Source organism: Seriola lalandi, unplaced genomic scaffold (assembly GCF_002814215.2).
Source record: "Seriola lalandi dorsalis isolate HSWRI2012SDOR001 ecotype SW California unplaced genomic scaffold, Sedor1 jcf7180002054598, whole genome shotgun sequence".
Classification (NCBI taxonomy): domain Eukaryota; kingdom Metazoa; phylum Chordata; class Actinopteri; order Carangiformes; family Carangidae; genus Seriola; species Seriola lalandi.
The window spans coordinates 126,787-149,576 of NW_019525151.1; the positions used below are offsets into that span (position 1 = coordinate 126,787).

The 22,790-nt window shown below is 41.9% G+C and overlaps 1 protein-coding gene across 2 annotated transcripts; it reads right to left on the bottom strand.

Annotated features, from left to right (window-relative positions):
* Positions 1-260: 260 nt before the first annotated feature.
* cyfip2 (cytoplasmic FMR1 interacting protein 2) lies at positions 261-22,361 on the bottom strand. Of its 2 annotated transcripts, XM_023419322.2 has the most exons (30): positions 22,192-22,359; positions 16,598-16,747; positions 16,405-16,494; positions 15,618-15,695; positions 15,025-15,126; positions 14,720-14,901; positions 14,532-14,628; positions 13,579-13,707; positions 13,358-13,462; positions 13,176-13,264; positions 12,793-13,030; positions 12,505-12,657; positions 11,337-11,476; positions 11,070-11,217; positions 10,126-10,279; positions 9,864-10,020; positions 9,677-9,773; positions 9,489-9,565; positions 9,284-9,392; positions 9,004-9,123; positions 8,708-8,907; positions 8,489-8,576; positions 8,206-8,349; positions 7,970-8,060; positions 5,674-5,804; positions 3,830-3,902; positions 3,634-3,728; positions 3,275-3,513; positions 2,397-2,544; positions 261-2,281 (listed from the first exon to the last, which is right to left on the bottom strand). In XM_023419322.2, exons 2-30 carry the CDS (start codon positions 16,712-16,714, stop codon positions 2,114-2,116), a joined length of 3,759 nt encoding a protein of 1,252 aa, XP_023275090.1. In that variant the 5' UTR covers positions 16,715-16,747; positions 22,192-22,359; the 3' UTR covers positions 261-2,113. The 2 variants fall into 2 exon arrangements, with proteins under 2 accessions (XP_023275090.1, XP_023275091.1); XM_023419323.2 differs by lacking the exons at positions 261-2,281; positions 2,397-2,544; positions 3,275-3,513; positions 3,634-3,728; positions 3,830-3,902 and adding an exon at positions 4,630-5,231 and having other exon boundaries at positions 22,192-22,361.
* Positions 22,362-22,790: the final 429 nt, after the last annotated feature.

Here is a 22,790-nt window from a genome sequence, read left to right on the forward strand (position 1 = left end):
AATTTTCCTCATGACATTGAACCCCACCTGACCTTAGTGTACTCAATGGTAGATTTAAGTGCCAGTTGGTCAACAAACCTATCCAGCTATCTAAATTCTCTCTCTCTCTCTCTCTCTATATATATATATATATATGTGTAAAATAAGAAAAGTCAAGAAGCACCTGAAGAGACAATTCTGTTGAAGATACAATTCTGTTGACAACTTTAAAACTGCACCTAAAGGTAGAACCCACTGAAGACCAACAACGTTAATACAACTTCATTTCTTCAGTTAAACATTTTTTTTTATTTCATGGAAATACAACATAATTTCAAATCCTTTGCAGGACCATTGTTGTACATTTTATACTCTTTTCTCCATTTTTTTGTACTTGAAAACATGGTCACTTGTACAACAATATCATAAACAAAGCCTCATGTCACAAATGGAGCCATTGATGACAATAAATTACACTTGCCATGCTAAGGTTTCAAGATGATACATTGGTACCTTCATTTTTAATAGATTAACCTTTAAATGAACAAGAAGTCAGAGTTGAATAAATATGATAAAAAGACACTGGAGTTACAAAAGAAACTTTCTTCATTGAAAACAGAGCAGAAAAAGATCACAGGGCTATTTGGGGAGGGTTACTTATTAATAATGTTTTCCTTCATATGAAAAAAAAAATAGGGACAATTTTTGCATATTTTTGATAACACTGCTAAACCTAAAGCAAAAATCCATCAATAGTAAATACTGACTATACTTAGGAAACCGCCCTTTAATTATAACTGACATTTTAGTTATGTTTTTTTTTGTTCCTTTATGTGCAGAGTTTATGTTTCATAGGTCTTCTAGACCGACAGCATCCATTCACACTCAAAACAGGTTAATCTAGTACAGCACTGTCTGTATACAACCTAGAGGTATTTTCTAGTCTTGTTTCTTTTATCTTTTTTTTTACTCTTGAAAAAGCAAACACATTTACCCAGATGAAGATGTGTCTTTTCCAAATTGTAAATAATATCACTGTATTCATGTACAGAATATAAAAATCTTTCCAACAGACAAAAAGAGAGAAAAAAAAACAGTGGATGAGGTTTCCAGTCAGTAGTAGAGAGGCAACTATACCAAGGATGTGTAAATTAAAATATTAATAATTAAAAACAATAACAATTACAACACTCAACACTGCACTTTGTTCAACAGTGAAATTTACAGTGGATCTTGGTACCGAATAAAAACGTGTCAGGAGGAGGCAAGAAAACCAGACTGGAGGGTAAGATGAATAAAAGCAAATCAAAAATGCAATGCATCTTAATTCCTTTGAAAGCAAGCAGGTGTAGAAGGAGGCATGAAGAAGTATTCAAATGCATCATGATAGACACTATGTATCATGAACACGGGCAGATCAGATTATTACACAAATGAGCGGGGAGGAGTTTGAAATGCAGCACGATAAACAGGTTTGGGTCATATAGAGGGCACACATAATGATAGCACAGGTGTTCTGGTGCCTGTGCTAGTACTGTTAGTAGCTGTAGTAGCACTTAAAGAGCACCATGTTGCACTTAAAATAACTTTATATAACTTAGAAAATTAGTTATTTGTTGCATTATTTCGTACTTTATTTAAACCTTGTTAGATTTTGTCTCAGCTCTTGATTGCAAATTCTGAAAAGGCGTTTATGACTCAGAATGGCTGTTACTTCAAACAAGTGGAGCCAAAGAGGGCTTCGGATCATAGGATAGACATACTCTTTTGGCATTTGTGTCAGTGGTCCATTCCACAGGTGTGCAGCTGAGGGAGTAAGAGAAGGCATGCATGAGTCTGAGTGAGAGCCACACAGACGGTAAAAGAAAAAAGAAAAAGGTGTGAATATACGCTTTCACCTCTGGTCTGGACCACTTCTATGGGTTTAAAGAATCCAAAGACAGTCATAGTTTAGACAGAGGAACAGTTTGAGAGGATTTGTCTTTGGATTCTTAAACCCCAGTGGGGAGTCATTGTGGTAATCTTTACCTCTACAAGACCAGCAAAGAGGCAGAAATTAGTATCACAGCTATGGGGACTGTGTGTGTGTGTGTTTGAGAGTGTGTCTGTGTGCACTATGTGTGAAGGGTCTTTTTCAACAGGTGGTAGCCAGAGATTGGTGTATAGGAGGCTGGAAACAGCGAACATGCTCCACAGTGGAACTGTCTGTCTCCACTGCCTTCATGTACTTGTTGAGGATGGCAAAGATCTCATTGTTGAGGATCTGGTACTTCCTAATGCGGTCTGCCATCTTCTTCAGGGGCTGTCAAGGAAAACAGACAAGAATGGGTGTATTTAAATCATACAGAGGCAGAAAAAATAACTCAAATGTCAACTGGTATATGTGTGAGTAAATGCATAGGATGTAATATACCCACCACGTTTTTGATGATCTCGTCCTTGCCGTCCTGTCTTTGGACTTTGAGCAGGTGGTAGCAGAAATCAAAGAGGTCAAAACGACGCTGCTGTCCCAACAGCACGATGATGGCACAGCCGGCCCAGTTCAGCCCATCCCCGAAGCACTGCCTGTTAGGCAAAGCACATACGACACCGGAGTTATGTTTCCATTAAAGTGAGGCTCAAGTCTTGTGAAAAAAATGTGAAAAGGTTTCTGCAAAGGAAAATCCAATTCAGTGCACGTTTCCATCGACTACTTTTATGCAAATTTATTCCAGAGGACGTGACAAGATTTCATAACTAATTGCGCAACTCGTCTTTTCTGATCCAGGTTTACCCTGCAGTGTTTTTCTCAGCTGCTATGATGACAGAGAAAAGAGCGGTATGCAAAAATGGTCCCCATCTTTAACCAAGGTGTGGTCACGTGTATGCGACACAACAATACTCTTTTAGATTTTGTTCCTTTTGTCCCCAACGGGAGGAGGAGAAGGAGGTACTGCAACGTCAAGGTGTATTGGAAAAAAGCTGTTTCCCTTAACCTTAATCATGTCCTCTCTTGTTAGATACGCCAACCGTTCCACCTCACAGCTAAGACTAAAAACTTTTTTGTAATAATTTGCAACTTTTTTCCACCAATTTTTCCATGTTTCCAACAAATTCCTCCAGGACAAATTCAGGGTAAAATACAGTATAACCTACTTTTTGGAGAGCATTTGCATTTACTATCAGCAAACCGAACCAACCACTTGTACCACTTTATTGTAAGTTCTATTCCATCGTCATGTTTGGCTGCATGTGTGTTTGATCACTGAAAAAGACAAAAGTAATAATGCGAACGCACCAGCCAGGTGTTACTTACTCTGCTGTGAACTCGTGTGTGCCCACAGGGATGCAGTAAACAAACTGCATGGCACTCCACAGGCGGTGGAACTCCATACACTCATCAACATGCATCACACCGTTGGTGGGGGGAGGCCCACGCCACACCCCATCCTGCAGGAAACTGCGGATGCGCGTCAGGATGACCTCGAACATCGAAAGGCCACAGCACAGGCGTTCTTTGGTCAGCAGGTCTCCCTCACGGGCAATGGCAATTTGCTGGTAAACAGAAAATTCAGAATATTCATAAGTGAACGAAAACAACAATAAAAGACACAATTTAATGGATCAGATCTTTCCTCGTGTATCTGCTTTTACGTTTCTCAGCATTAAACTCACTTGTGGGGTTCCCAACCTCTCAATTAGAGGCACAAGGTGGAGAGGGGCATACTTGGCTTCCAGCCTTTTCATCCTCACCTCCAGACGCTCTCCCTCTGCGTAACAAGCAAACGCAAGGAAGGACATGTGCACGTTGTACAAAAATGACGGATAAATCAATGAGCACTGGGCTGGATGGGAGTAATATGTTGTATACCTTTGATGTAGACTCTGGGCAGGATGTTCTGGAACGGGGCGGCATGAAGCAGATCACACACTTCCTCCTGGGACTAAGATTCAAGCACAACACAAACACACAAACACATCATTTTCATCAAGAGCATCACCCCCTTTGCTTTATGGACACCCTTACAGAGCATGCAGGTGGCCATGAGGTGATGTTGATTTCCTTAATTTAGTCTAGTAGAGTGTTGCTACAACTAAGGGCTAAAGCTTTTGAAGCGCACTTTTAAATGACTAAAGCATTGAGAGAACAGCCATGAGCTCCACGCTGTAGGAGTGCGTTAATAGATTAGTCAACACTATCCCCAGCTTACGCACAGAAGGAGATAACTGAGTGTATGTCTGCGTGTATCATAGGGGTTAAGATTATCAAGCCATGGTGACAGGCCAACATTAGCAAGATTATAATTTGTCACACTCTAAATACAACATCCCATCTAATCCGGTTTGGCAACAAAAGGGTCAAGTTTCCAAGCATCTTAATAAACTCTCATCCTCCTGGATAAAACATCTAGTGTGTATTGTATGTGAAGTTGTGGGGTAACTCTTACTTGTCCAGCTTGCTTAAGCTTGATGGTTGTCAAGGCGATTGTTAGTCAAGTTAGTCACACTACAAGTCAAACTAAACGCAAGGAGAAGCAGCATCTTGCAACCTCAGCTAAAAGGTGATGAATGAGAAAAGAGAGCCATGCAATTATACAAGCAAGACACACACGCACACCCCCAAACTCACATACCTAAACACACGCAGGCAGTCCAAACTGACACACGCACTCACTCTCACACACACACACACACACACACACACACACACACACACACACACACACACACACACACACACACACTACACATACAGAGGTCAGGTGCAGTCTGACAGAAATGGCAGAAAGAGTGACAGCTGAGCTAGTGTTATGTAGACAGGCATTACAAGCGCCCAGAACCGGAAGAGAGTATGGAGGCAGAGGTGCAGAGTTAAGCACAAGACTGTACCAACAACCAACCAGAAATGTATTATCACCTCTTCCATGGAAGACAAGGACAGAACCATTCTGTAATGCAACGGCCAATGTAGGGGTTTTTTTTGTTTTTTTGTTTGTTTTTGATCAAGTGTCTGTCTTCACTTTTTATTTGTGGAGGCTTCTGTGTCAAAACTGAAAAATTTCACTTCAAATCCTAGTGTCTCAGTCCTTTTTGCTTCCATGGCTGATTGGAGGTGAAACCGTGTGTGCCAAACTGACATGGTGAAAAAGAGAGAAACAGAAACACAGCAGCCCAAACCAACAAGAGATTAAAAAAAAAAAGAGAGAGAGAGAAAGATATATTCGGTCTCTGTGTTATTTTGAGACTAACGACAAGACCTAAATCCTTACCACCTGAGGTAGTTGCCAGCGTGTAATGAAAAATAGAGTTGTATTTCAGAAAAAAAAACATCACAGTTCAAAGACACTTGGGGGCACTCGGACTGGGGGCCTGACAGTTTCTGTCCGTGAGTTTTGATTTAGGATGTGAATCGACACCATAAATTAGCCAGAAACCTTCAGGCACCCAGGTTATTGCTCACCCACATTAAAAGCATGGCAGTCAAGACAGCTACTTATTACAGGCCCTGCTCTGTGGTCATGCTCAGGGACCACAGAGGGGATTAATAGTGGAGAAGTTGGGAGAGCAGTGGAATAAGGGGGAGACAACTAATGTGGCAAAAAAGTACAGAAATAAACACAACAAATAAAAGGAGAAGGAGAGGGGGATCAGGAGTATACTAATATCACAACTGTAAGATGGGAAATTGACAACTTGCAAAGGAACACATCTTACCAGAGCTTGCTCGATGAGCAGGCAGAAGAGGATGGCGTTTCCCACTTCCCTTAAGCTCTGGAAGACATCTGTCTTCAGCTCAGCATACTCAATTATATCCTTGAGCTGATGGTGGAAGAATTCCAGGATACCTGGAGTGGCAGGAATAGAAAAATACAGCCATGATACCCACATATAAGCTCTATTATTAAAACATCTTTTCACATTTCTCAAACAAACAGCCAAGCATTGATAATGTATTGCTGGTGGTATGAATCAGGATGATGTCAGTGCATCTGCCCGGTTGCTCTGACCCACATTTGGTCACAGCGTCAGGCCCTCGCAGCAGAGGACAGGAGGATCATTAACTGCTGACAGTAAGATCACAGGCAGTAAGCCAGGTACAGAACTCAGGGTACAGAACATCAGTAATCTACAGATTACCAAGCCCTCCTCATAGGGATATCCCATCTGACAGGCCTCTAATCTGCGCACATGGCTCCGGCCAAAATGCACAGAGGCAGGTCAGGGAATATACAAAGATGCAACATAAGTAAGGAGAGAAGTAAGGCATCTTTTATGATTTTGTGTGCCTCATATTGGATTTTTGAGCATTTTCTTTTCTGTATTGCACATTGGCAAATAAATACTTTATAAAACCGTATTCATTTTAATTTAATTACAATATATAAACCTATCCCAAATTTAATTTCCATTTTCCCCACTGTGTCCCCGACTGGCTCATTTACCCCCTGGAAGTTATTATAATATATATAATACTGGCTGTTTTATTCCTGTTGATGCAGTGCTTTCTACGCTTCAAGCATTTCCCTCTGCTGCTCCAAATAATAGCTGCATCTTCTTCCTGTAACGTGTTAATGCCGAGCCTTGACTGCACTCAGAGAGGCAGCTTCAGTGCATGAAGCCGGACCTAAGTGAGCAAGGAGGAGGACCCAGCTCAAGGTTCCCTCACGGTGTTACTGAGATATTGCATTCACAAGGCCCAAACTGAGCGTTATGTGAGGTCACCACGACCCTGGACTTTGAGTACCAAATTCTAATCAGTTACTCCTTCAGTCCAAGTGAATATTGGTGCGATATTTGAAGAAATTCCCTCACAGCATTACAGAGCTATCGCGTTCACAAGAATGGGACGGACAGACAGATGGACAACCTAAAAACATAGTGCCTCTGACCCCGGCTGTCCCCGGCTGTCCCCGGCACGGAGGCATAAAAATAGACCCACCTGCCCACCATACCTGAAAACAAACCATAACTGGGTCGGCTTTCAGGTATGGTTCATTTCTGTCAACATTTGTTCATGTGCTTGTGTAAGAGCACATGTCAAAAAAATATGTAAAATATGTCTTTAGCCTTACTTGTGATGTGAAACTGCTCAGGAACATCCAATATTCTTCATAATTTATTGAATTTTTTTTAAGCCTTTACTGTATTTTATTAAGTGTAAAGCAACAAAAAGAGAAAGGAAAGAAAATACATTTCTGAAAGCGATAAAGGTGTGTTCTCAGAGCGGAGTGGGGAGTCCACAGACACGTTCTGGACCAAAGCTGTAAACTGATCAACCGGCAGACCAACACTGCCATCCTTAGAGCCATGTCACCAGCACAGCTAAAAATCAGCTACTGACAAGACATTTTGACAACAACCTGCTCTTTTACTTTGACATATTTGTCATTGGACACGGTGTGGCCCAGTGCACTAAAATATTCTTAAATTGCTGCAGTTAAAGTGAAAATTTTGAGCCATAAATTTGATTGTCTTCTTCTGATAAGCTTTTATCTGACTAACCTAGAATGTCCTTTAAAAAAATACCTGTCCCAATATTTCACGCACATTTTGTTAACAGTCACAGCTCATGTCAGTTTCTGAACTTGGAGGGCAGAAAACAATTTAACAAAACAATTTAGTAAAATGCGTATTGATTGTTTGGCGGTTTTGCTTAATGCATAAATTAGTAACTCTCTGCAAGTTCAAACTAAAGGTAATTTGATGTTATTTCCCCGTCGTTGTTGTGGATGCAGGAAAAAATATCTTCAATCAACCAGTTTATGTGAAAACGAACATAATATTTACTGAAGCGATAACACGACGAGCGCAACCAAACAAATCCACTCAGCAAATGTCAGTGGTAAATGTGCCATTTTCAGTATTCACCCCACTTTTCTATTCAACAATGTCATGATGATAACTTAATTCAAACATTACAGCTTTAATGGGAAATAAATTGCTGTTGTAATTGCTGCAGATATAACTCCACATGCACTCTCTTCCCTGTAACAGTGGGGACTAATCTCACCTGGGGAGCCATACTCATGGCGCGGTAGGCGGCAGATCTTGGGCATGACTTCTATCAGTGTTTTTACATACTGCAGGATGGTGCCCTGTAACTGCAAAGTGAAAAGAAAGACAGAACGTGTACGAGAGGAAGAAAGGGCACAAAGAGGGAACAAAAAGATGACTACGAATCCAGCGCACTGAGGGGGGAGGGAAACATGTTTTTTAGGGGATGCGGTGGAAAATGAAGACAAATACCAGGCTCTTGACAATCTTCAGGAGCTCTTCCATCACTACAGCAATGCCTTGGTAACCAAGGAGACGGCAGATAGTCTTGAAGTGAGGCGGGCCAACAAAGTTTCTGTAGGAGCTGTATATGTGGGAGTAGGCAATGTTCAGGGGCTGACAAGAGAGGGAGACACAGAGAGACAGTGTTAATCTGGAGCAGTAGGAAGACAGGCTTCCTTTATACATACAGTTACAAGCTTTGAGGAAAATGTATGCTGTTAGTATGAATTATAAATCATCTGCGACACCATACCTTGGACCCGTACAGGTAGTAAGGCTGTACATTGGCTGGCTTGTCTCTTTGAGGCTCCTGGGTGAAAGGAATGGCTGTACGTACAAAGCTGACATAGAGAGAGACAGAGAGATAGAGAGAGAGAGAGAGAGAAATGTTTTAAACGAAAAGGAGAAACAGGCTTTCTTTTTTTTTTTTTTCTTTTTAAGTCTCTCCACAAAGATACAGCATCAAACTAACCGGTTTGTGGATCCATTGTAGCAGTAGTTAGGGAGGAAGTCAAAGTTCAGCTCCCAGAAGACGTGCAGCGTGATTCTTCCGTACGGGGCGGAGACGTTGTGGTTGGCCTCACGGAACATGGCATCAAAGCTGTCCAGGGTCATGTGCTTGGACAGCAGCCGGTGGGTTAGTCTGTTGATCTCCAGCAGCCACTCCAGCTCCTGTCCAGCAGACACACAGAAGCGTTATGAAGAAGAGGACATGAAAGGGGAAAGTTCAGTTTCTGATAGATGTGTATTCCTGGTGTGTGATCTTACCACTATGGAAGTGAGGTCCTCACTCTCAAAGCGGCTGATAGCGTGGTCCAGAGACTTGTACATTGCTGCAGAGATCCTCTGGGTGATGAGACGGTTCAGGTCGATGGAGCGACCTAGCAGCTGCAGGATACAGGAGGAATGGTTAAGGGACACAGAATACCAGACAAACAAAAGGTTTTCTACACAGCCCATAATGATGGCTGTCAGTCTGTATCCTTACATATGAGACGTAGAAGAGGCTGCTCAAAACACAGACTGAGTGATGTTATTGTTCCAGTACCTGTACGTGTCTTTGTTTGAGCAGCGTCTCGTAGCGGTTTGATGGAGGGTACGGGATGATCACGCCATAGTTTTTACACTCTGCTCTGAATCGCTTGTCTAGGAGGACACTGTAGAACACAGATGATATTATTCATACATCTTAAGTAGATCAAGTGCTACAGAGTGTGCCAATAAGTGCTAACTAATAAAGCCCCTTCTCCTACCTCCCAGCCATTGCTTTGTAGTAGGCAAATATCTGATCTGCTAACTTGTAGACAAACTGATCGAAGCAGAGGTTTACCTACAAACAGACACAGCACAGTATGAAGGTATCATTTTAAAAGAGCAGCAGAGAATTAAAGGTTGATGCATTTTATTTCTTAAAAGGCAAACCTTATTCAAGTGGCATTACCTCAGCTTCGATTTCATCATAAAGGAACTGTTTCTTGAACTTAGTGAGAGCGTAGTATCCGCTATCGTTATATAAGTCGAGAGGGTACAGCACATATCTGGAGGAGGGAGAATGGTAGTTACAATCCAGTCTGTTATCTCAAGGTACAAAACTCATTCTGAGCTTCACAGTGGAAGTTTTGTCTTACTCCATCATGGAGGGCTCCTTGGTCTCCAGGATGTGGTCGGTGAGGATCCAGGGCATGGACATCTCAATGGGGAACTGGATTCTGCGGCCCATGGTCAGTTCCAGGAAGAACTCTCTGAACCACAGCTGGGACAGGTCGCAGCACTGCTGCAGGGCCTCTGGACAGCGCAGGGGAGCAGAAAAGGAAGGAAATCATTTAAATGTCATAAGGATTTCAGTTCATTTGAAAACACATCAGATCCTTTTAGCTTCACCATACTCACCGCTGAAGTTGAGCAGGTGTGTGAAGAAGAAGGACTGTTTGTGGAAGTCTTCTATGGCCACCACTATGGGTCCATCCAGACTGCTGCGGAGTGTCTTCTTAGACCCACTCTTATCTGCTATCAATGACTCCAGCATGGTGCGCACCATGTACAGCTGCAGAGGTAGGACAAAGCAGATGCTCACCTATGTAAACCTATGTAATGTAACAATATTAATAATTTTCCACCACAGTATATACTCTGGGTGCAGTACAGAGGCAGAAAATATAGAGAATAATTTAGATCAGAGAGAAACAATTTATCAGTCACAAACTGTTTTAAATCCATTTGATTTATTCTCATATCTCTTAATCCGCTCCTTATCATATCCTGGAGTCTATATCATATAACTGAGGGAGTGCTCTTATTCATTTGACAAAGTATTTGCAATTTTTTGCAATCGTTGCTTATTAATGTGCGTTGTAACAGATGGCAAAACTGGAACTACTAGAACTACACTTATCAAAAACTAGTTATTTTTGTGGTTGTGAAGTTTGAACCAGTTGAGAGAATCCCTGTGCAGATGGGAATATTTGCTTTGAAGCACTTTGTGGCTGTTTAGTGCTGCTCAGGTTGGAGTTATGTGTGAAGCTGTGTATACTGGGGAGTTTGAAAAATCACTAAACATCATTTATTAACACAAATGATGAAGTTGTAATGAAACTAACAGGAAAGTCCCCAACGGTTTAAATTTTATCTTGAGAAATAAACACTGTGATAGGAGCCACTTTGCATAATGAGTATTTTTACTTTGTGGTGTTGCTAGCTGTATCTTATTTAATAAAAGATCTCAGTACTTCTTCTTAAGGGATGTTAACAGTCAGAACCAACAGAATTTTGGTTTGGCTGTGCCCTGTTTCTTTAAACCATTTTCAGACTAAGATGATCTTAGTTGTTAGACTTACCTGTGTGCTGGAGGGTCCTACAGCCCTGCGGGGCACTTTAATGTCAAATCCACCTTTCGGGTCCTTCTCTCCCCTCAGACAGGGGTCGTTTGGAGGCTCCCTCGCCCCTTCCCAGTCACAGACAGTCTTTCGAATGGCCTGGAGGACACTACAAAGAAGGCAGGATTAAAGAAGTGCGTTAGGTCTTCAGACAATTTTCAAACAATTCAGAAAAGAGATAAGATGAAGTTTAATGTATATTTAATCAGATCATCTTCATGTGTGTACCTAATGAGGACGTTCTTCTTCTTGCGCACAGCCTGGCGCAGAGGCTCTCTAAGGGTCATCTGGGCAAAGTCCTGCAGCGCTGCGTAGATGGTATTCCTGATGGCCTGGTTAAACACCGACTCCATTCGACCCATCAGAACCTACACAGTACATTACATAGCACCATCATCATCATCATCATCCTGGTTGTCAGGATTCCTGACCTGAACTTAAAGGAATAGTTTGGAAATTTCGGAAAAAATACTTGTTGAATACTTGTTCACTTTCTTGATGACAGTTGAATGAAAAGTTCGATACCACTCTCATATCCATACATGGTTGAAGAAATTATAAAAACACATACAATTTCTCAGAATAATGATTCACAAATCCAGAATTTATGAACATACATATATTGTTCATTTCAAAGTTTAACTGCTAGTCACAAGATATGTCCTACATCACTGAAAAGTCCATTCTAAGTGTATGTGCACAGGAGGTTTCAAGTTTCCACAACACACTTGTGTAAGTTGGATACTGGACCATGACTGGCTTCCAAAATCATGCTTGTACATATATGTGTTAGACTGAGATTAAAGGCAGAACAGAGAAACTTTCCACTTCAGCAGATGGTTGTGAAATCAGTCTTCTAGTATCCTACTCTGGCCATAAATCATTCTGCATAGTGGAGGTCAAACATTAAACTGAAGAAACAATATTGAAAACAAATTTTTGAGCAGAGGGGGGCTTTAAATACAAGACTACCGCCAGCAACCAGTTAGCTTATCTTAGCATATAAACAACAAGGGGAAACATCTAGCCCGGCCCTGTCGGAAGGTAATGAAATTAGCCTTCTAGCACCTCTAAAAAGATAAGGAGCCAGGCTAACCTGTCCCCCCTGCTTCCAGTCTTTATGCTAAGCTCAGCTAACTGGCGGCTGGCTGTGGCTTCATAATTAGCAAACTCATGAGAGCGGTATCGATGTTCTCATCAAACTTTCAGCAAATAAGCGTATCTCTCAAAATGCTGAAGTATTACTTTAAGGTTAAATATATGTAACATCAAAGCTTTTTCTGTGATTAGTTTCTCATTTGACTAAATGAGCTGCTTATCTGCACTCATGCATATTCACAGAACAAAGTTTTAAAATGTCCTTTGACCACTCCTGTCGGGGTCATTAGTGTTTTACCTGCAGCCCTTTGATCATAGCAATGACCTCCACCAGGGCAAATTTTTCTTCACTGGTGTAATTGTAACGTGTGGCTCGTTCATACTCCTCCGCTGTGCCTGGACAGTCCTTGTTACAGAATTTGTCTGTGGGATGGACCAGCTTCCACGAGTACTGGAAGAGACAACAGAGAGATATAAATAGACCAAAGCTGCAACGATCAATGGCAAAAACCACAATCTTCTCATACCTAAACCCACGCACACTGTCTGCCACACAAACGTTTTCCACACCCACACAGGAACTCACAACTTCCATGACGTGTGTGCTCCACTTGGACAGCAGCTGCAGTCCTCTCAGAGCCAGGTCGAACAGCTCCCTGTACTCCTCGTCGGACTTCTGGCTGTCCAGGCCCGAGCCCGTCACCACTTCGCTGTTGCTGTAGCGCGCCAGCTCCGAGATGAAACGGATGTGGTCCTCCCTGATCTGCACCATCTGCTCACACAGGTTGTACTGCGGTGAGATGCTGCTCTGGGTGCACGTCCACCTGGTCACAGATTGGAGAAGATGGATGTTTAAGGGGGGTGGGGGGCGGGAGCAGATGGCCCGGTGGTCAAGGATGTCTGATTTTGTTTGTGATTGAGAGCAGTTCTGTTAAGTAGGTATACAGATAGCCGGATGGGTTCTCTTACTTGGACTTGTTCTCTTCGTAGTGAGCACTAGTCTCAATATATCGTGACAGCTCTATCTGCATGTCTCCGAACAGTGGCACCACTTGAAGCTGAAACACAAAGGAAGAAATGTCTCACCTGCCGATCATACACACAGATAAATTCCTGGATAAAAAGAGATGGTGAAAAAGCAAAAGCCTTACTTTGAAGAACTTGTCAATCTTGCTCAGGTTGATCCTCTTTTTGGCATCTAGTTTGTAGATATTACTCACATTCCCATCCATCAAGTACAGACCAAAGCCCATCACCTGACACAGAGAGAGAGAGGATTTGTTTTACAATGACAAATTACACTTAACCAGCTAGAGATCAGACTATTGACTGTTATCAGTTGGCAGCATGTTAAGATGTCAAATGTGTGTACCTTGAGCAGCATGTGTTTCTCACTTGGCGTCAAATACATCTTGTTCTCATAATAGTCTACACAGATGTTGACAATGTCGGCCAAAAGTTCCTCGTAGCCAGGAATCACCTCCAACTGTTGGTGCAGGCACTGCACAGAGACAGGACAACAGGTCACCTTCAGCTAGTCAATTCATTTACACACAAACGCCAGAAACGGCTCATTCACTATACAATACATACAAAAGTATGAACATATACCTTCCAGCTCAAGACACTGTTTTTCTTTAACACCGGCTCACTTTAAATGAGCTTCCATGGGCCCACTGATCATTCAAAACTATGGATTGTTAAGGGACCTTGCAATTATCTGATGTTTTGAACTAAGAACTGATATTATCTACAGACATGAAGAAAATTGTCTGTCTTGACCATTAAGTCATTGGTATATGGGTAAAAAACCACAGCTGTGACAGTCTCTTAATCTGACCCCAATATTCAAATGTGCAAGTCGAATAATGTCTATGTCATTCAGATTGTTCAGCAGGCCAAAGATTAGTTTAGGTTAGGAAGGTTAATTGCTTAATTACTCTTTAATTCAGACTGCATAATATGTTCATCACAATGCAACTTCAGCTCGGCACAGAATAGAAATTGAAAGCGTTCATCCCCTCAGTTTGTTCAGCAAGTCATTTCCTGAGGTGCTAAGTTAGAAGCTCAGTAGCTGTACTTTCATTAAAGATTAAACAGAATATTTAGGTGCATTTGCGGCACTGGATCGAAAAGGTTTAAGGGGGGCATTTCTTTCTTTTTTTTTTTTTTTTTTTTTTAGAAAAGTGCAAGTGAACAGCCTTCAATTAACTTACAATTATTAGGACATTTATTCAAAAAGTCAATCTTCCATCCTGTGTCCTCCCATAGTGGCACATTTTTACACCACATGCTGTAAAGACATTCCTAACTCTGCACACCAACCTGAGTGATCCTGTTGTGGTTGGCTAAAAACATGGAGAGATTCTGGGACTCCTGGATGGACTGAGGGTCAGCCATCTTCCTCAGGAACTGAGCTGCCCTAAAGACAAGAGGAGGAGGAGAGAAATGTCCACTTGGCTCTTCAGAGAAAAAAAACACTGATCTGAATTTCTTTATTTATGGTACACTACCTTTTGTAGGCAGAGTGATCATTCTTGACGCTACACTTCATGTTCTTCAGTTCGTCCAGCACTGCAAACATGTTGATGAATTTGCCCAGAGTGAGCAGGTAGGCCTCAGACACAAAGTCCTTCCTTCTCTCTGCGTGGCACAGACGCTTCACTTCACTACAGAATCGTTCTATGGCTTTCCGCTGTAAAGACAAAGAAACCGGGATATATAACATATGACATTTTAAACCCATATGTCTCTTGGATCATCTCTGATTCAATTAATTATAAAATGTACAAGATACCATCAGGCAAATGAGTCTTACCTGAAAGTACATGAACTTCATGAGCTTGGTTACTTCCGGCTCTAACACCTCCACTGTTTTCTCATAGATTTCAACTCTGTTGGGTTGCTCGTTGCATTTCACCTAGCAAACACAAGAGGGCGCCATCATACAGCTTCATCTTGCAGCAGCAGTAGAATATCTTTATTTCAGTTTATGCAACATGACAACAGTTCTTTGCAGGTAAACATGATTTTAAAAAATATCAAGGGTTTAGTTTTTTTTCTTTCTCCCAACACCAAGGTTTCCTGTTTTCATTTATCTATAAAATGTATTTGTCCAGTTTAAGAAAATTATATCATGTGCAATAATGAAGTCACCCAGGTCACATTACAGAACTGTCTGTGCATATTTTCTAGAATGTATTTCCAAAATAGGGTGATCTCCAATTTGTATTCAATGAAGCTAATGACGAAAGAAAATCCAGAGTAGAGGCTGATTATTGGGTTTCTTCTTGGTTGAGTTTGTGTCGGCCGAACAAATATCAGATCGCAAAGGTAAGGGATTTCATAAAAAGTAAGACATTAGGTATCTTATTTAATGCTTGTGTGTGTGTGTGTGTGTGTGTGTGTTACCTGGGGAATGGCTCTGGAGCAGCTTCTCCAGGTGTAAAGCATCACAGCGTACTCATGTCCTTCCTCCAGCATCTCATTCTGTACAAATGAACAACACGTAGCAAAGACAGTCTTATAGCATAATTTCACATGACAAAAGCCTTGAGTGGATGCCTTCATTCTTTCTATATCTTACTTGTTTAATATGCTGATGGACATTTTGCAAAGGCACTTAACAAGACAAGATGTAGTCAACATTTCAGAGGAGTCACATTCTAATATGAATGGGGCTTGGTAATGTTTTCAGCAGGGGAAGTTTTCTTCCATCCAGAAGTAGGTGAGACAGATTTCCCTCTGTCTAAACAAGGAGCATCCTCAAATAGACCAGCTTCAACCTCAATGGGACTTCCTGATTAAATAGGGTTAAATAAAGCTCTACTTCCCCTCTTTACCAGTCAAATCACACTCTCCATTCATTCACCATCAGGGGTAAGAGGTTTAGTGGTCCACTGTCTGCCTGATTCACCAGCGTGTGAGAGGAATGTGTGTCTATATAAATGCGTGTGTGTGTATGTGTTTGTCCTGCCACAAGCCTAGCCAAATCCTAACAAAGGAGCCAAATGATAATCAATTCACAAAAAACAAGGCTCTCTTTAAGGGTGTGAGGCTGCTTCCCACAGTCGCCTTTGTGTTCACTGAAAGAGGAGCAGCAGCTATTGAAGATACACAACAAAAAATTGATTTAACCAATCAGATGTGAAAGCCAATATGATGGCAAGCCATGATATGCGCTTTTGGGGACTCTCACCATGCTGGAGTGGACTGTGGCTTGCTCTATATAACGAGCGATGCCGGTCACGAAGGCATTCCTGTCTTCAAAGTTGGTGTCAAAATTAGCCTGCAGAAGTGGGGAGAGAAGAGCGGAAGGGGTAGATTAAAAAATGTCTGAACAACGGGGGGATGATGGTGGATGGCGGTGGCAGTATTTACGAGTATTGTACCTGGTACATGATAGAGGAGGGAGGGGGTTCGATGCATGGCTGCTGGTCCGGGAGGGGCAGCTCCTCCAGCAGGTCCACGTTGGACAGAGCATCCTCCAGGGTCACGTGGGTCGTCATGGTAACAAGGCGTCACTCACACAACACCCCAGTCTGACAAAAAAGGGGAAGAGATAGCAATGTGAGAGGCAGAAGAAGCTCCACTTTAGAAAGTCACAAGATTTACATTTACTCATTTGGCAGACACTTTTATCCAAAGCGACTAAAGCTTCAGTGCAGTGCGAGACCTTGGCGAAAGTACTAAGTAGTAATTACGTTTTGATTCATAAAATATGTCCACATTTTGAGTTGGCAAGAACACCTGAACACCACATGTTGCAACTGAGAGATTGTGTGAAAAATCATTAGCAAGTGAGCAAAATGTAATATATGAAGGGTTTAAATAGCTAAAAGTAATGGATAGATTGTTGAAATAGATAATAGTTATGCATAAATGGTGAAATTGTTAGCTAAAAGGGTTGAAAAGGTTAGTTATGGATAATTGGTTGAAATGGTTAGCTACAAATAATGACTAAACGGTTGAAATAGGCAGCTAAAACTAATGGATAAAATATTGAAATAGAAGGTTGCAATAGCTTAAAATATTAGGTAAAGGGTTGAAGGGGTTAGTTATTTACAAGTAATGGATAACTGGTTGAAACGGTTAGCTACAACCAGTATAAATGGTTGAAATAGTTAGCTACAAGTACTGGATAAAGGGTTGAAAGGGTTAGTTATGGATAATTGGTTGAACTGGTTAGCTTAAAGTAATGGATAAATTATTGAAATAGCTAATAGTTATGGATAAGCTACAGGCATTCCAAGTGGTAGTAGTACAAAATGCAAACTTAATCAAATGGTAAATAGTTAAATAACATGCAGACTAAAATCATTTCAAATGAACACATTTGGGACATAATGGCTGGTGCTGCTGAAGAGGTACTTGGTATCTTACAGGGCCGTGGGGGATGTCTGACAAAAAAGGTTGGGAGCCACTGAATGAACTGAATACACACTACGGTCAAATAATGCCATTATATTGCTTTTCAGCCACGTAGAAACACACCACATACTGTTGTGATATGTCTAGACGACATCATTTCCTCTTCTGAAACCCTTTTTGGGCTACGCGGTGCAGTGTGTCTGTCTTTTCACCCTGCACCTGTATCCTCTCCCATTTCACTATATGTCAATAACAGACTAACGCTCAGGGGAAGTAAGGGGCAGAGGCCCCTCACTGTTTCCTTTTTACCTTCTTATTTGACTAGAGGAATATTTGAAGCGTCTAATTCTTGAAATGCCAAGACCTGAAAATCTGATTGATCTGAGAAAGGCAGAGAGGAGTGTGGCAACGAATGACATTTTGACATACAAACAAAAAAGTGCTATTTTTTGCAAAGACAGTGGATCCACTGACAAAACATGTAAGAGAGCTGTCAGATTTGTAGCTGATAGCAGAAATTTAGATTAAAATTCATATTGGTGTATGTGAACACAGAGATGTATATTCATCTCATGCACAAGGCCATCATTATGATGATCTGTCCGTGGAATAAATGGCTAGTTCATTTTGAAACTGTACAATCCCAGTAGCCCGCTCCTCATTAGAAAACACCAGCCCAGCCAAAACAGCGTGTATGCGCCCACCCGTATATCATGTGCCTCTCAGAAGTGTGTGTTTTACGTCTGACCTGGCAGACAGGGCTGACAGCACCGATAATCAGCTTAATATTCACAGCCAGAGAGAGCACGACTAGAGCTAAGAGGGCCAGGGGCCAAACAGCAAAGAGAAAAGAGGCAAACATGGCTGCCTCTCTTCTCCTTGTTGAAGGTAGACAGGGAGTTAAGAGTAACAGAAGGTTAAAATGATGCTTCAAGTTGTAAAAGTGTTAATGGATGCAGCTATTTCATATTTAATGTGGATAAAGTTGGTTTACGGTTCCTTATATAGTCAAAAAGCTTTTTTATTTGTCCTGGCAGTCAGCCACGGACTGAGGATCAAATGAACAGATAGGTGAATCTACCCTCTTCCAAACACAGAGATACATATCTAAATGTCAAAACAGCAGCACGCACACAACTGTTTGGCAATATAATTAGTCCACTTTTCTACTTGAGGACATTATACAATGTAGAAATCTAAAACTGATCACCATTATGAATACCTGTAGCCATATGGGAGATAGATGAATTACGATACATACTGACAAATGCCGACATCAGAAGTACAGTTTGACAGAGTGTTGCATGTCATGCCTACATGTTGTATGTAGACTTGTTAATAATCGCAAATTAAGTGATCGGAGGTGGGTGCAGTTTCCTGTGACAACAAACATGTGCGAGAGTTATAGCTACACGAGGTGAACCACAAGACTTGGGGCCGTAGTCAGACAAATGAATGAGTCATCAGACTTCTCATGATACTTATGACACACCTCTGTGCCAGAAGAAGCCATTCAACCAAGTAGAGATGGTGATAGTAGAGTAAATTAACGCAGACTGAGGTTCTCTGGGTTCTTCTGCTAAATATATATTGTTTTATCTCATTTTATTCCATCATCTTTATAACTGATACTGTCAAACATTATTTCTTTTATAAATGAATGGTTGATGATGAGTGACATTATTATCCATTGTAGCATGTGACAAATCTGGGAGAAGACTCAGAAGACTTTCACTTCTTCTCCACAATAAAGATATGACTAATTTTGCAATTATGAAAATGAAATAAATAAAGGCCTGTAGACTTTCCGTGATGCCAGTGTACACAAGTGAAAGGGTAAAACGTCAGAGCCAGCTTTACTCCTGTGTGCTGCCTGGATCCTTAAAATGAGTAAGTTGAGTAAATAACAAAGCTGAGTAAAGAACAAAGATGATTTTGTTGTGAGTTTCCTGTATTCTTTGCGCTGCAGTGCACTTTACAACCTGGTTGGTTATTTTTAACTGTTCAGCTTATAGAAAATGAAACATGCAGCTACAGGCGGTTCTGTCAGGCAGACAAACATGGCTCAGTGCTGCTAAACTCCTGTCTGTGCTTGGGAATACAGGCACAGACTGAAGCCTAGTTTGGCTGAATAAACTTTCCCACCCTATAACAGACTCTGTTCAACAGTTGGTGTGTGTGAGTGTGTGTGCATGTGTGTGTGCATGTGTGTGTGTGTGTGTGTGTATCTTTACAAAGCAAAGGGCCCCTTCATTCCCTTCTGGACACTTGGTAACGTAGCTGCAGGCCTGTACTACACCGGAACAACTAAGACAACAACGCTCCTCAGAAATCCCATACACTAGTTGGACTCTTTAGCAAATAACATCAATGATATGCATGGCAAAAACCCCCCTAGCCAACCTAACGTTATAACTGAAGCTTCTATACATGAAAAGCTTGGATCAAATCTCCTCATGACAGCACTAAACCGTGACAATCCAAGGGTGTAGAGGAAGTGCTCCAAATATTACAACTACAAGGAAGACCGGGAATGAGACAGAGCAGCATGAACCCAATGACACATAATTTGTAGAATAAAAATCATGAGGAGCATGTGCTGCTAAGGCTTTTGTGTAATACATCTTCAGTGAGAGAAAGTGTGTCAACGCCGGGGTCACACCACTCAATGGGATCTCCCCCCAAGGCTAGCTTTGTAATATATATTCAGCCTCACAATACGATCAGATGCGATCAGCGTGAAAGAAAAGGGAATCTCGAGCATTTAGACACTTTGCAACACATTCACTAACACACACGCGCACACTGACGCTAGTTAAAACGTGTGTTCCAGCTGCATCTGTGCAGTGAACAGTGTGTCATCATGTGCAGGACGCTGGCTGGCTGACTGGCCAGCTGACTGAGGTATTTGACAGGATGATTGTCGTTTTAGAGACCAGCAGCGCAAAACTGCTGTCGTCTCATGATCCCCATGATGTCATGCTCACCTTTTTAGACCCAACAACAATGACACAAGCCCGGCTCACATGACCACGCCTGACAGGTAGAAGAGCGTGCACAAAAACCTACACTGACATCACCTGACATTTTTATTTCCACTATTTAGTTTTAGGTTTTTGAGAAAATCCCTTCATAGATTTATGGTGGCAAAGGGTCAAATTTATGCCACATTCAGGAAAGAATCATGATTTTTCAAAACACAAATGGTTTTTGTTCACCATAGCTTGTCCAGATTGTTTTCCTCTACTTCCCTTTTCTTTAACTGGTTGGTTATTTATGTCTGACTACAGGCCTCTGTCGATGAATTTACTCAACTGAAAACCCAGCAACAGTACTGCCAGCTGCTCATGGTTGCTCATGATCAAGTTGTCTGAGGGGAATGGCTATAATAATGCGTATAATATAAGAAGACATATAACTACATAGACTAACTAAGAGTATGATACAGATGTCACAACAACAGTAGCCATATTATGTGGATATGACTAGGGATGAAACTACAGCTCTATTGTCAATTAAACTGTCAATTATTTTTTTCAAATTTTTCACATTTAGCCTACAAAATGTCAAAAAATGTCCCAAGATTTAGTTTTCAAATGTTGATATGTCCAACTAACAACCATAAACCCAAAAATACTCAATTTCATCATAGTTTAAAACTGAGAGGGAACCAAACCAACAGATCAGTATTAGCAGGAACAGAGCATCTACAGCCTCATCATTACATCACTGCTCGTTGGAGAGGGGCTGGCGTACAGATTTACAACTGAGTGAGTCTGCATCAGTGGCAGATAACACATATGTACTCTGAGGAGCAGGACGGACGGACGACAGATATGATGGAGAGTTCAGCATAACATGAAAAACAACAGGGTTTAGACATGTGTGTGGAACGGAAGTGGGTGAACCTGTCATCTGTGCATCAGTAACAGTAACAGGCCTGACAGCCTCTGTGGGAGCGTCTACAATGCTGCTCGCTGCTACATGCTGTGCCCTGTTGGCCGGTTGGATCAAATGCTGCTGGTGGTGGTGATGGTGGTGGGGAGGGAGAGAGGGGGGGTGTACAGGAGAGGAGGAAAAAAGGGAAATAAAAAAAATGATGAAAGAGAGTGAAAGCGGTGATGTGAAATCGAGCCAACTGAAGCTTCAAATTCGCTCCTCTCCTTTATCATAGCGCACATCTGTTTTCCTCCGTGCGGCGAAAAGCCCGTCAGAAAAACCCGTTTGGCTTTTCCGTGATCCATCATTCATCGGTGCACTTGCCACACAGACGAACCCTCTCCTCACCCCACCCATCTCAGCTCTCAGAGCTACGATGCCGATGTAAGCTAACGGGGGAGATCCCATTCATGTGTCAGAATAATCCGCGAAAACCGGGACAGCTCCATCCGCCGGTTCACGGAGGGCGTATTTCTCCAGTGATCAGCACAGTATCATATATGTCGTTTGTGCGCGGAGCGATAAGTAACGGGGAGGATGCACGGGGCGAGGAGGAAAAGAGGGAGAGAGAAAAACAGCTCTCTAGTCTCCAGCCATCATCACTACCCAGCGCACATCACCAGCCCCGATCATCTTTAGCGCAGCGGCTCCATCCGCCGCCACTTTCACCACATACCTGTAAATTGCATGTCCGTCCGGCGATACACGAAGACGGGCGGACGGTGTCGCGGTCTGCGACGGCGGTCCAATGTTTCCTGGGTGTTTTTTCTCTTCGTCTTCTGTGCCGATTGATGCTCTAGTTTCGCCCAGTACCTACCCAGTGCTAATCCACCCCACACAAAGAGCAGAAAATGGCTGCAAGTGCATTTTCTTAAAGGGACAGTCACAGCGGAGTGATGGAGGAGGGGGTGGGGGGAGATGCGGGGCCCCCGACATGTTAAATCTGCTCATTTCAGCTTTTCTCATGACTTATTTAAGGAAAACTTAAGATTGTACACGTAGCTTCCAGCTCTTTATTTGATTATTCACATTAAATGCAATGTGCGTGAGAGAGAGAGAGTGTGTGTGAGTGGGGGAAGGTGAACTTTGATCCTAGCACAAAATAGGTCAGAGGGTATTGTCCTCTGAAGGGGAAATCAAAATAGGCTGTCTATATGTTACTGACATTGGTGTGTAGAGTCTATCTGTGGTATCCATGGTGATAGTGCTGATTGATTTTGTTTGGCTGTCAGTTTTCCATATATTTTTTTTATTGGAGATAGGTAAAGACAGTTT